General features: G+C 38.1%; 1 protein-coding gene across 2 annotated transcripts in view; it reads right to left on the reverse strand.

The window, feature by feature from the left end:
• The window catches only part of CHCHD3 (coiled-coil-helix-coiled-coil-helix domain containing 3), a 277973-nt gene that overhangs the window by 176232 nt on the left and 86748 nt on the right, over nt 1-14993 (reverse strand). For both annotated transcript variants that reach the window (XM_072784616.1, XM_072784615.1), the window contains exon 4: nt 4072-4189. In XM_072784616.1, the coding sequence (XP_072640717.1) occupies nt 4072-4189 (118 nt within the window). The remainder of the gene's footprint in view (nt 1-4071; nt 4190-14993) is intronic.

Genomic DNA, 14993 nt, shown 5'->3' on the forward strand with positions numbered 1-14993 from the left:
AAAAGACTAATGTCATCAAATCAGCAAAATTTAATAAGACAGAAAAAAAAGTCAGTCAAAATTTTAATCAGCATTTTAAAAAGAAATGTAACTGCAAACTTAAAGACACAAGTCTCTACAGTTTAAATTTTTTTAATCTAATGACATAGCAAATGTTAGATTTATATGTATGAGATCTTAATGATTCACAGAATGTCAAGTTGCACAAACTTTACAGTTGCCTGCTGCTGTCCTATTATGAAATCTTCATTCTTTATGGAGGTGCTTTCCTAAGAAGCATTCTTTTAATGTGAATTGTATTTAGCATTTTCATGTAGGTAAGATTATCAGTGAACTGCCTCTTCAAGACTTCTGGGCAAAACTGCTAACTAAAATTATCATTCCAATGAGTAAGAAGTAGGGTGACTGGCTGCCACGGTCTTTTCAGATCTAGAATAGTCCTTACAGCTTCTCCAACTAAAGCAATTCTTCCTAAAGGGAAAGTCAGATCTGATCCTATTTTAAAACTTCAGCAACAAGGCTCTCGTGACTTTGTCCTTCAAAGAGCCTCTGTAAAGCTCTCTGGGAAGAGAAGCGCAAACTCCCATGTAAGGAGAAAGCAAGCAATCTAAATGTCAACTGCTAGTGGGTGGAGGAACATGGGGGCTGGGAGTAGAGTTAGTTTTATTTCACAGTACCAATATCACATCAATTTTGTTTCCTTTTTTTCTAGTTCTCCTGAAAGAAAGCTTTCTAATTCCTTGCAACATGTGAACCCCAACCTTTACTTTTTTTTTAAAGATTTATTTATTTATTTATTTATTTATTTATTAACGAACGATAGACACAGAGAGAAAGAGGCAGAGACACAGGCAGAGGGAGAAGCAGGCTCCATGCAGGGAGCCTGACGTGGGACTCGATCCTGGGTCTCCAGGATCGTGCCCTGGGGCAAAGGCAGGCAAAGGCAGGCGCTAAACCGCTGAGCCACCCGGGGATCCCCGCCCAACCTTTACTTTTTTCAAGGCTGCAACATTCGGGTTCTAAATGAAGAGGACCAAATCAATGTTTGGCCATCACCCAAACAGTCCCCCATGTTAGGGTTAAGAATGGAAGCAATGGGGACCCAGCCTCACAGCAGAACCGTGCTAACATCCTCAGGGTGCCTCTCACATGAACTATGGGTTCTGGGGATGCCCGTGTCCCCAGCTGAGGACGCAGGGACAACATTAGACTTAAATCACATCCCATATCACATGTTATACAAGATGTAGAATCTGGAAACCTGGACTGTACACACATGGGGAGAAAGAAAAAATGAACTGTATACTCTTATAAATAGGTGCAGTAAATGCTTATTTCCTTAGAATTTTTTATCTTTAATTGTGACAAAAATACACATAAACATAAAATTTGCCATCTTAACCACTTAGATGTGAAAAGTTCAGGAAAAGTACATTAACACTGTTATATACCCAATCTCCAGAACTGTTTTCATCTTTCAAAACTGAAACTCTATACCCATTGAAAAGTGTTCCATTTCTCTCTCCCCACAAACCCAGGGCAACCATCCTTCTGCATTCTACCTCTATAGATCTGACCACTCTAGATATTTCATCTAAATGGAATCCTACAGCATTCGTCTTTTTGTGACTGGATTATTTTACTTACCATACGTCCTCGAGGTTCATCTATGTCTTAGCATGTGTCAGAATTTCCTTCCTTAAGGCTGAGTGACATCTCATTCTAAGTGTACACCCCATTTTGTTCATGCATTCATCTGTTGATATACACTTGGGCTGCTTCCACCTTTTGGCTACTGTGAATAAGCTGCTGTGAACATGGGCATACAAATATCTCTTTGAAACTGTGCTTTCAAATCTTTTGGATAAGTACCCAGAAGTGGGTTGGCTGAATCATATGGTAATTCTATTTTTAGTCTTTTGAGAAACCGCCATAATGGTTTCCATAGTGGCTGTGCCATTTTACATTTCCACCACATCCTTGCCAATACTTGTTATTGTCTGTTTTTGTTTTTGTTTTTTTGGATAGTAGCCATCCTAATGAGTATGAGGTGGTTCCTTAGTAATTTTTCTATTTTCCAAATTTTCTAGAAAGAAATTTTATTAGAAGAAAATTCAGTGAAATACATTCAGTCATTAAAAATGGTCATACAAATATATATTTATTAATAGAGAAAGATTTTTACCTTATAATCTAAATTATTTTTTGATGTCCAGAATTATATGAGACTATGTATACTATTGTCTATGTTTGGGGAAATACATATAAACATATTAATATAAATGTTTTATACAGACTTAGTGGAATGGGGAAAGGAATATAAAAATAAGCCAAAATGTTAACAGCAATTATCTCTGGATAGTGGTCATTTAACTGACCTTAGTATTTTTTTCTGTTTACTTTCTGATCCTCACGCAGCGAATATGCATGCTTTCTATAATGAATAATAACAATACAGGGGGTTAATCTTATATGTAAGTTGGGAATCATCAGGTACCTAAATTATACTGTGGGCAGTCATGTTGCTTTGATCATGAACTACCACTCAAACGTCTAAGAACATGCAAGCCAGGACTGATCAACTACAATCCTATTGCATAAATTCTACTTTTATTCCCAAAGTGCTATAAGGGCTCTATTTGGCTAATATTATGATAGGTGCTGAAATCTGAGAGATACTGTAATTTGCCATCTATATCCTATAACCCTAGAATGGAAAAAGAAGAGAGTTACAAAACAGCCTTCCCTGGACATTTCTTTCTTGGTCCATCACCTTTGTTCTGGTTTCACTGTCTATTCATTCAGTGTGGACCTTGAATTAGTTTTTGGAGAAATGGATTGCACATTGGCTTCCTTTTATTTTCTCTAATGGCACGTGACCTCTCCAAGAAAGGGAAAATACCAGAGAACAAAAACTGATACTTTTCTTATCAATTTTTAAACAATTTTTAATTGCCTGCTGAGCTGGGTACATCACCTAGTCTCATTTTACCTCTCCACTGAATTACTAACTACACTCCAATGAACACTAAAGGTTTGAGAAGGTAGATGTGGATTTCTAGGAAGGGTGAAATGGAAGGTAAGTAGTCAGGACCCCAGGCTTCAACCAGAGCAGCCCCACTTTTACCTAACGGGAAAATCGTTTGCTACGTTATGATGCACAAAGACAAAAGAACTTTATTCAGCCATTAAAAATTCCATTTCAGAAGAACATTCGTTGATGTAAGAAAAATGTTCATGATGCTAAATGCTATAGCCGCGTTGTTCAAATATTTATCCATTCTTATATATACAAATTCTCATATATTCTAAGTATGTAATAGACCTAGGAAATAAAAATTGTCTAGAGGAAACATACCCCAGTGTAAATCATGGTTATACAAGAATGACAGATTTAGGCGTGCCTTTTAAATTTTCTCCCTGCTATTAATAATCATTTTTAAACATGTTTATGTAGTCTTTGCTTTTAAATCTTTTTTGAATAGTTCTTTAAAAAAAAAAAAAAAAAAGATTCCCTTTCTTTAAGAAGATCATTCCCTCAAAGTCTTTGCTCTACATTTTTCCCTTTCTAAAGCCCAGAAAGTAAAATCAATCAATCAATCCCAGAAAGTGACTGACCAAACCTTACTCACCTTTGCTGGAGACTTCCTGGACTAAAATCTGGTGGTTGCAAGCAGAAAGAGAAACAAGATAGGCTGCTTGCCCCCAGAGGTTTCAAATACAATGAAATCAAAATCGGGGCAGGGGTGGGGAGAGCAAACAAGCAATATCCCTTCAGGCAAGATGCTTGTGCCAGTGTCTCCCTGTTGATCTTTACTGCAATAATTCTCTAGTTACCTGCTTTAAAAAGTCCTTCACGGTTAATCTTTGCAAATTGTCAACAACTTGTGAAAGGCAAAACACACACACACACACACACACACACACACACACACACACAAGAAAATCTAAGCAAAGAGAAAGACCATGCATTTTGTCAACACTAAAAGCTGGTAAGGCATCATTAGCTTTTCCCAAACATCAGTGATCTCCTTGTAGACAAGACATTTCTATTAAATCTTTAATACTCACCAGGTGCTTTGCCTTGGCTCGTTCTTCTTCACTTGATATCCTCTCTCGAAGAATAGCTCTGGTTAACTGCTCATTGGCAAAAGCCCTCTCCCGGTCCAGTTCTTTGCCTTGCTTTAGTCTGAAAAGACAAAAAAGGACTAACTTTTGGAAAAACTATGTTATTGGTTATTATTTAACAAAATACTTAAATAAAAAGAGAAATAGCAGAAATCACCTTTACCTATATTTATTAAAAGCAGGTATATTTTCTAGTTAAGGCCCCATACAGCCTCTGCCCAAGCATTTAAAATGGCAGAATTCAAATCCCTAAAAAAGTTTATTGATAGGACTTGCTTAACTAGTTTTACAACGTTCTTATGTAAAATTGAAATGTGCCCACCTAAAAATTCCATCCCTGGTGCCTCCATTTGTCCTCTGGAGATACAAGCAGTAAATCTAATTAACAAGCCATCTACAAGACAAATATTTGAAACTAACCATCATCTTCCCCTCAAAATTGCCTCATCCAACAGTTTGTTGAATATACACCCGCCATTGCATAAGGCCCTAATGACAAAATGCTGAACAAGAAAGGATGGGTCCCTGTCCTCAGGGATCTTACATTACAGCAAGGAATTAAAAACATAATTAAGATCTCTTCCCTCAAGATAAATTACTCCTACTTTCCAACGATCCTCATCTGCAAAAATGGCCAGACCTTTGAACAGCAGGGATCCTCACTTCTGGAATGACTCCAATTTGTCCCTTAGCCCCAGACCAAATGTAACACTGTGGACATAGTCTAGCAAAATAAGACAGCAGAACTTCACCTCCCAAGGTCTGTACACAATACTAATTCTATTAATGAAGCATCTGACAGCACTGGGTTTATCAGTAACCTCATCACACAATTACATCATATTAAGTTACAATCCACTAAAACCCCTCATTGTGCATGAAAAAGATAAATTACTTTGGCACCAATTTTCACCATAATGCCTGGCACATAAAGGCATTCAGTAATCACTGAATACATTTTAGTCTAATCTTATGGACAAAATTTTCTGATTGCCTTTTCTTCTCTTGAAGAATAACCCCTCTACACCATCTTATCCCCAAAGGTACAAGCGATGCTTTAAGAAGAAAAGGTAAAACTGTTATGTTGATATAAGTGAAATTCTGAGTGAAATCTACTTTGTAAGTAAGTGGTAATGAAGAGTACCAAATTGAATTCAATACTAGTCTATCAAATTTGTTTTTAAAAGATTCTTGAAAAGAACTAAAGAAAATAAAAAATTCTATTACTATTTTTAAATTGCCACATCATCCAGATACTCTGAAATTCTCAGAAGTCAATTACAACCAAATTTCATTATAATCAATTATTTTTTTAAAGATTTTTTATTTATTCATTCATGATAGACACAGAGAGAGAGAGTGAGAGGCAGAGACACAGGCAGAGGGAGAAGCAGGCTCCATGCCGGGAGCCCGACGCAGGGCTCCATCCGGGACTCCAGGATCGCACCCCGGGCCAAAGGCAGGCGCCAAACCGCTGAGCCACCCAGGGATATCCATTATAATCAATTATAATTAAAAATAGAATCCGAGGGGTGCCTGGTGGCTCAGTCAGTTGAGCATCTGACTCTCAGGTCATGATCATGGGTCCTGGGATGGAGTCCTGAGTAGGGCTCTCGGTTGGGGGAGGGGGGGCGGGTTCTGCTTAAAGATTCTCTCCCTCTGCCCCTCCCTGCATATTCTCTATCAAATAAATCACTAAAAATACATATATATAAAATTGTAAAATACATTCTTAAAAATTGAACCCATGTGTTTTTATGTCTTGAATAAAGATAAATAATAGACATACATTAAAACCTACACTTTGAAGTTCTCTAAAACAAAAGTAACCTCTAGAAGCTTTTCCTTGAGACACCTGGGTGGCTCAGTGGTTGAGCATGTGCCTTTGGCTCAGGTCATGATCTCGGGGTCCTGGGGTTGAGTCCCACATCGGAATCCCCACGGGGAACCTGCTTCTTGCTCTGCCTGTGTCTCTGCCTCTTTCTGTGTGTCTCTCATGAATAAATACATAAAATCTTTAAAAAAAAAATTAGAAGCTTTTCCTTAAGCAGTAAGAACAATTACACTTACATAAACCAAATTTCTCCATATTATTTCACAGTAAGTTCAGCAGCATCAATACTATCAATACAGTAACTCAGTGGACGTGAATACTCGTAAAAGAACACTGATCATTAGAAGTCTCGCCACTTCTGTAGAATAGCAGCAGCAGCATCTGTGGGGATCTGTTAGAAATGCAAACACTCGGACACCACCCACACCTACTGAATTACAAAGTGTGGGGGTAGTGCCCCCATAAACTGCCTTTTAATAAGCTCTCCAGGTGATTCTAATGCATACTGAAATGAGAGCCACAGCCCTCAATTACCAAAATATACTTCTACCCACATAAATCCTGGAGATCTACAAAAGGAGAATAACAACAAAAATGAAGTGGTCCACATAAGAACAGTGTGCTGGTAACTGCTGAGACTACTGTATCAGATTATGAAATGGTGCAGTTAAAGCATTTTACTGGCATGTCATCCACAAGTAAAAGATACTACCTAGGTTACAAGTCAAGTGGAAACTAAAATAAAATAATAAAAATTACTATCATGCCTAGATCACCTACCATATGCCAAGCACTCTGCCAGGGATTTTACATCCATATATACAACTACTATAAAAATTACATTATTAATTCAGTAACATAAAATGAAGACTATTCAACTAAATCTTCTCATATCTACCACATGGGGTGTAGCATATTTTAAAGTATTGTTTATCTTATAATACTTACCTGAGTATTTTTTTCTAATTTAATTTATTTGCATATGATACCAATTTTAATTACAAATGGAGTTAAAAGGGGCTCAACTTAAAAAGTTTTGACAAACTAATGAAAAAGAAGCAAAAACTTGAGCACAAAGGCCTTCAATGTTATAATAAAAATAAGGTATCAGTTTGCAATACCTGGTATAGATGCACAAACTTTGGAGTTGGGAGTCCTGGGTCCAAATCAAGGTTCCAGCACGTACTAGCTGAGTGAAGACTTGAGTTAACCTCCCTGGGTCTTGTTATGCTCATGAGTAAAATTAACTGGTATAATACCTACCTTACAGGGCTCTATGTACATAAAGCACTTAGCACAATGCCTGTAATGTAATAAGCACTCGACGCTATTAGGTTAAGTAGTAGTGATAATAATAGTACCCACTATGGGGTCAGCAATACTAAAAGAGGAAGAAAATCTCCAAATTCACTAAATATACCATGACTGTATCCACTCTGTCCTCTCCATCTTTTTTCCCACATTTTCACCAATAAGTTCTGCTTTATTTTTATTATCTTCAAGGACTTCCAAAATAAAAAACTGACAATGACCTGCAGCCCTATCCCTTTCCCACTTGCCTATACACACACACACGTATATGTATACACACATGTATATATACATACACACGTATATACACACACACATATATATACACACACACCCGTATACACACACACACACACACACACACACACACACACATATATTTAGATATATGTCCTTACAAATAGACCTGCATCTTCAGAAAGTCAGGCAGTAGTCCCCAGGAAATTCTTATTACCTATAAGCAACTTAGCTGTACAATCTAATAAACCTGTTTTCTCAGCTTTAAAATATGATGATTGGGGGATCCCTGGGTGGAGCAGTGGTTTAGCGCCTGCCTTTGGCCCAGGGCGCGATCCTGGAGACCCGGGATCGAATCCCACATCGGGCTCCCGGTGCATGGAGCCTGCTTTTCCCTCAGCCTGTGTCTCTGCCTCTCTCTCTCTCTCTCTCTCTCTCTCTCTGTGACTATCATAAATAAATAAAAATTTTTAAAAAAATATGATGATTGAACTACATAATCTTATGGTCCCTTGAAGGTAAAAGTTTTACAAACACCATACATTAAATACTTTATTCTTCATCCCACAGAAACTCTTGAGAAAGTTGGTGGCGGAAGATAAATGAAACAAAGGAGTACTATCCCCAAATTTTTATCATTTTTCACTCAGAGGGCACTTATATTTCTAGTCTCATCCTTAGATTTTCCCACTAGATAAAAACTATGAACTAGGCAAGAACGAATGGGTCTCACAAATTCATTCAATAGATAATTATTAGGTGCCAGACATTATTCTGATCACTGAGAACAAAATGGTGAGCACAAGGGACACGGTTCCTACCCCTGTGAAGCTTAAACTCTGATGCACCTTTAAAAAAAAAAAAATGAGGCTGCTCTGACACTATATGGATGGGAGCAAATATCTGAATTGAAATCTAAAGGATATTAACTGAGCAACCTGGAGAAGGAGAACGTGTTTTAGGGGAAACAAGAGTCAAGTCCAGAGGTACTGAGAAAGGCTTCTCTTAGAGCTGTGTGCCTGCTGATTCGGACAACAAAGGCTGGCAGATCTAGGGTCACACAAACACACACACAATTATCAATAAAAATTAGTGCAAGGCTTTGAAGGATGCCTGAAGCTTAAAATCACCTTTGCAACATTAGAAAAAAATTTTTAGAGAATTTTAGAAGTTTTGCTTCCTTTCCTATTATTTTTTTTTTAATTTTTTTTTTTTATTTATTTATGATAGTCACAGAGAGAGAGAGAGGCAGAGACACAGGCAGAGGGAGAAGCAGGCTCCATGCACCAGGAGCCTGATGTGGGATTCGATCCCGGGTCTCCAGGATCGCGCCTGAGCCAAAGGCAGGCGCCAAACCGCTGCGCCACCCAGGGATCCCCGTTTCCTATTATTTTGAAGGGAAGAGTTTCAGGTAGATGGTGTCACTAAATGAGGTTTTTTTTCACCTCAGAAGTCAAAACAACAGATGAAAAATTGCTAAATTGTCGTATTCCTAAGTTCCCCAAATCTCTCCTCCACAAAATTCATTTACAGCAATACTTTCCTTCTAAGTTCCCTCTTTCACTGATTTAGATCATTTTCCTACTGCTTTGCTATGCTCAGAAGCTCCCAATTCTTTTCAGAGCTTCCTCTCTGGGGCCCTTGCTTGGATTATTCCATCAAGCTATTTTACTCAATGGCCATCTATGAAAGGTAGAAGGCATTTCATTTTTCTCTTACTTTGAGCCAAAAGCGTTGACCCAGTCTCACTGGGTGCTACTATGGCCCAGTGGTGGAGCTGCACATCAGAAGCCAGGTTGTTTTGTAAACACCCCAGAAGGGAAACAAGTGAAGTGCTCCCCCTCCACCATAGAAGGCAGCACTTTACTTCTTTGAAAGTCCCTGTTAGGTGAAAAGGAGGCATGAGATAAAAAAGGCCATTATTATAAAGTTTCCAAAGCTTTAAGAATTATCTCAAAATAAAACTAAACAAACCAGGTATCTTGGAGAATAGAATACATTCTCTTTTTTATTTATTGGCATTCCCCACTTATTATTTCAAATCTCCTGGTCCAATATTATTCTACATTAAGCCCCTGATTTAAGTTTCATTTAAATCTCCTTCTTTTAAATACATATCTCTCCTCATTTAAATTCTCTAGAGTTTTAAGCAAAGAAGTAGGAGTTTAGTGTAAACTTTTCTTATTTGCATTAAGTAATTGGATAGCTTGCCCAAGCTTAATGAAACAAATACCAGTCAGCTCTGCCCTTATACCTCAAGCCCTAGCAACTTAGCTGTTTTTCCCGGTATATTCTCAATCAGGTGAGAGATTTAAGATACACCAGCAAAATAAATTTCTAAAAACCAGCCAAATCTCCTATAATGAATATTATTATAACATATCCTTTTAAATGGAAAAAAATAAACTCATATACATTCAGCTTTCATAGATATCTAAAATCTAGTCCTACATGTTTCAGTTTCTATAGGAAAAAACACCCAATATTATTTTATTCCAAAGAATGTAAAGATTTGAAGAAAGTGGGAAGGGCATTTTAAAGATAGCTATAGCATGCATTTTGAATGTAGTCAACTTCATTATCCTCCATGAAGGAAGCATTACTATCCTCCTTCTTTTATAGGAGAAGGACGGAGATGTACAAGACCACATGGGAGACATAAAACAATCTGATCTGATTTCCAAAGCTATGCTTCTTAAACCTCCTAAAGAGTCAATCCCTCTACAGGAATTAGATTCCACTACATTATTCACCTTTGTGGTCACATAAGCACAGTTTTTAAATCTGATATTATTCATAATTATTTTTTAAAGGCCCACTTTTTATTTTTTTTCCACTCTATGAAGTCAGAGTTTGCCAGAGTCAAAATCATGACCAGCCCTTTCCCAAAGTGGTTTGGCTTTCAGCAGCCCAAAATGTTTCTCTGAACCTGCACACTGCCCATGTGGCCATTCACAAACACTCAGATTTATCTTCATGTATATTGACACCTAAGTAATTCTATACAATTCTAGCTTAGAAAAATTACTTTATAATTTAATGTATAAGGCCATTATATTACTGAGGAAAGATGACAAGAACCTCAGATAATGGGTAAGAATAAATGGGAAATGAAGATTGTTAGAGATAAAGTGATTTGATGAAATTACTTATCTACACCTGAACTGTGACCATTTTACACAGACAATATCTGCAAGTATTACATGTGCTTCACTCAGACTGTTCCAACACTGGAAGAGAAAAATGAGCGACTACAACCTCAAAGGTCATTTCTAATGCTAATGATGAATTTTATTTTAATGCATCATACTTTGTCAGAACATGCTGAACCAGCATTCAAAATACTGTTTACTATTCATTTTTTAAACAGAAAAGCTGAGCTGGGTAATTCAAGAAGCTAATTATTAGACTATTAAAAATAATGATGGAACAAGTATACAACTTTTTATTAGTAGGACTTTATATAAATAAGAGTACACAACAAGCTTAATTCTTCTCCAACTCAAATTATTTCAAATACTGCCAAGAATGTTTGTGCACTGAGGTTCCAAAACAGATACATGAAGATCTAGGTACTTTAATATACCCACAATACAGCCTTATAACAGCCATGTGTCTCTCTATATGTAACACTTATATGTATCTGTATGTAATATCTATATGTACAGCAGATAAAAAGAGTTAGTATTTAATAATGCTGACTTTTGTGCCAGGCACAGGTCTAGGCGCTTGTCAGGTATAACTCACAACAAACCTATAGAATCGACTATTGTATTTTGAATTAGAAAGTGGAGACAGAAGTTACATAAAACCAAAGCTTATGTAAGTTAAATAGTGCCTGGCTCTTGGCTAGCATTCAATAAATATTTTTGAAAGAATACAGAGTATGAGCATAGTATAGTACAGAACATAGGTATTCTTTATGTAATGGTAATTTAGCAATAAATGGCACTTCTTGGAAAGTTGAAGGACTGCAATCTAACAAACCATATACTAAGTCAGGTATTATTAAACCAGCATTATGACCTGGCTCTGAATATAACCAAGAAGACATTTATTTTTGTCATCTATGTTTTTACATAAATACCATTTAAAATGTCATTCAGAATTTAACAATCAAGGTTTCCTTCCTTTGCACAAAAACATTTTCTAAAAGTGATTTTAGCTTACACTCAAATTTAGTCATAGTTAGTCTGGACATTTTCCTGCATAGCTTCTAAACGATGCTGGAGGAAAAACTCAGCCCATTAACTGGAAGCCCACAACTTTTATTGGGGATTACCCATAACCATAATCTTAACCAGAGGGAGAAGCAAACTCCCTGCTGAGCTGGGAGCCCCAGATGATGTGGGGCTGGATCCCAAGACCCCGAAACCATGATCTGAGCCTAAGGCAGACGCTTAACTGACTGAGTCACCCAGGTGCCCTCTATTTCAGTTCTCAGGGGAAAAGTTCTACCTGTCTTGGTTTTTTTAATCATTTTCTTACCAAATATATTCTCCTACTGTGGTGAAAAATACATTTATATTTGAAAAGAATTCTGATTTTATTCTCAAGTTAATGTTTTCATAACCATGGCCCATCAACCTCCCTGTCCCTCAGAAATCCATAATTAAATTCCCTAGGAGGAACTTTCATGACACCCTAAAGCACCCCTGTCTTCCTTCTTCTAGGACAACCTATAGCTACTTCTTTATCTGGCTTAAGCTGAATATTCAGAGGCATCTTAAACCAAAATAGTCAACTTTCTTTTTTTTTTAATTTTTATTTATTTATGATAGTGACACAGAGAGAGAGAGAGGCAGAGACACAGGCAGAGGGAGAAGCAGGCTCCATGCACCAGGAGCCCAACGTGGGATTCGATCCTGGGTCTCCAGGATCGTGCCCTGGGCCAAAGGCAGGCACTAAACCGCTGCGCCACCCAGGGATCCCAATAGTCAAATTTCTACCTTAAAGAATACATCAGTTGTCACAAAATTCAAAATACAACTGAATAATGGTTGGAAGGGAGAGGGAGACACACTTTTAAATTGAGGCATATCAGTTAGGGCTTGAAAGCCAACTGTTCCATAGAAGTAGGATAAAATAAACTTGCATGACCTGTTGCTTGTCTAGATAGTGTCTACACTCCTTCCCCCTCCAACATTCCTTTTGTGGGTGCTACAGGTGTTTATATACTAAGATGCTAGAGGAGGACAACCACAGAGTCAAGTGGAAGAGAAAGGGACAAGAGGACAAGTGCAGGCATCACTAGAGCGCATCTATCTCATCAGCCCACATGAGACACAGACTGAGCCAGGGACATGTGACAATGTGAGTCAGCTTCCTCTGGAACACAGAAAACTAGGACATCCCTGGTTGAGAATCTAAGATACCGGGGGGAGGCTCTCATAAAGAGGACCCAGTTTTGAAGAAATGACAGCACCGAGAATCCTTCAGTATAAGAAACATGCATCAAGCCTTTTACAGTGATTTGCATTATGTTTCTTCTTCATAAAAGATGCATCTTGTCAGGACACCCATTTTGAAATTATGTCCTTGTTAAGTTGGTAAGTCTGGAGAAACTTTTAGCCAGAAAGAGAGAGAGAAGATATTATTACCATTCTCCATTCTAAGACTTGCAGAGGAAAAAGAATCAATGCTTCTTTTCTATTTCAAAGAACTTTCAAGCTTGAACCAAAGTGCAACCTCTCACCCTCCACTGGCAGTATGCCTCTGGAAAGTACAGATTCACACACCACCTAACTCAATCCATCTCTTTTATGGGAGACGTTTTAATGCTAAAGCTTATTAGCATATTCCTCCAACAGGCCCAGAGTAAATATTTTTAAGGAAAGAATGATTACAAAAAGTCCTTTATTTTTCTTTTTTGAATCAAGTACTCTTCAAATTTCTGTTTTTTGGCTTCTATTGAGCTGCTAATTTGAATGACACATAAAGGTTAATGACTCTTTGTTTTTGTCAGGTGTGCTTGTTACCATTCCATAATCGTGTTTCTTTATTCTGGCTGGTGCTTATAAACTGAATTGCACCTTTTCTCATATTTCTGTTTGTTTTGGATAGCTTTGCCAACCCATTAATTTTTAACCTTCATTTATGAAGGTTAACACAGATTACTTTAAGTGTATGTCATATAATACATAGCTCCTGGGTGGGTAGGTATGTCTGTGTGTTAACACAACCTGAGAACCTTGATCTTTAAAAGGACAGTGCGGCCAGCCACAATTATTAACAGTATAATAACTAATGCACTTATCTTTATTTCTTCCATTTTATATTATGTTCACTATTAATTTTACTTTGTTATCTTTTATCCCCCTTCATTGTTTCCCGGTTATATCAAGTTACTATATATTCTCTTTCTCTCTCAAAAAGACCTATGGTGTACTTTTCTACGCAATTCGTGGTCATTCCTTTCCCCTCATAGACATATTCCCCCCCCTGCGATTGTTTAAAAACACAATTCCTACTATTTTCTCAACCACTACCCTCTGCAAACTCAGTAAGATGAAATCATTTGAATACACTGACTTTTTCCCACAACCCAACCTTAGCTGAGTTCAGTGCTTCAAATTCATACAGTTCTTGGGTTTTCTCTTCAAGGATTTCTCTCCAATTTCAAGAATCCATATGAATAGCACTTTTATTAGATGTTCTGTCTACCATTCATGCATACAATACAAAGACTGCTCCTCATGGATGCTTCCTCTCTTCTCCACTTTTCCCTATATTGAGATATGTTGTGATGAATTTGTAAGTTGGTTGGAATTCTCTTTAAGTATTTTCCTAAGATGTTTTACTACATCAGGTATTCATCTATGACTCAACTTCACACCCCTCTTCTATCCTTTGCTTTTGTGACGTGAGATCTGGGAGTCTCTAAACCACATTGCTGCTCTGCAGTTGGGTCCCTCTTAGGCTCTGCCAACAGAGGGTGCCAGAGGGAGACTGCAAGGCTGGGGAGAGGAAAAAAAGGCACTCTGCTGTTTGCTGTCTATGCCTTTCAGCATCACTCAGGCCTCCTTATTTAATCCAGTTTGCCCACACTCGCAAAATCAACCTTGCCGCACCCCACTCTGGAGACGTCAGCCCTACCTACCAGGATGATCCTCAAAACCTGGGTCCCAGACACACTGGCTTCTCCTCCAAGCTCGGAGATAGACAGGTGCACCACCAGCCAAGAGACACCTCCTCTTCTGAGGCTGAACAGTAGTTCACAGGACCCCTCCAGCAGGTTCAATGTTTTAACAACTGCCACTGCTTCCGGCCAGGGCCACCTCTGGGACACCTGCAAGCTGTACTGTCAAATACAATCAATAATAGCCGCACAAGGGATGCCTGGGTGGCTCAGTGGTTGAGTGTCTGCCTTCAGCTCAGGGCATGATCCCAGGTCCGAGGATGGAGTCTCACATCAGGCTCCCAGGAGGGAGTCTGCTTCTCCCTCTCCCTGTGTCTCTGCCTCTCTCTGTGTGTCTCTCATGAA

This window comes from Canis lupus, chromosome 18 (genome assembly GCF_048164855.1).
Source record: "Canis lupus baileyi chromosome 18, mCanLup2.hap1, whole genome shotgun sequence".
Lineage (NCBI taxonomy): Eukaryota > Metazoa > Chordata > Mammalia > Carnivora > Canidae > Canis > Canis lupus.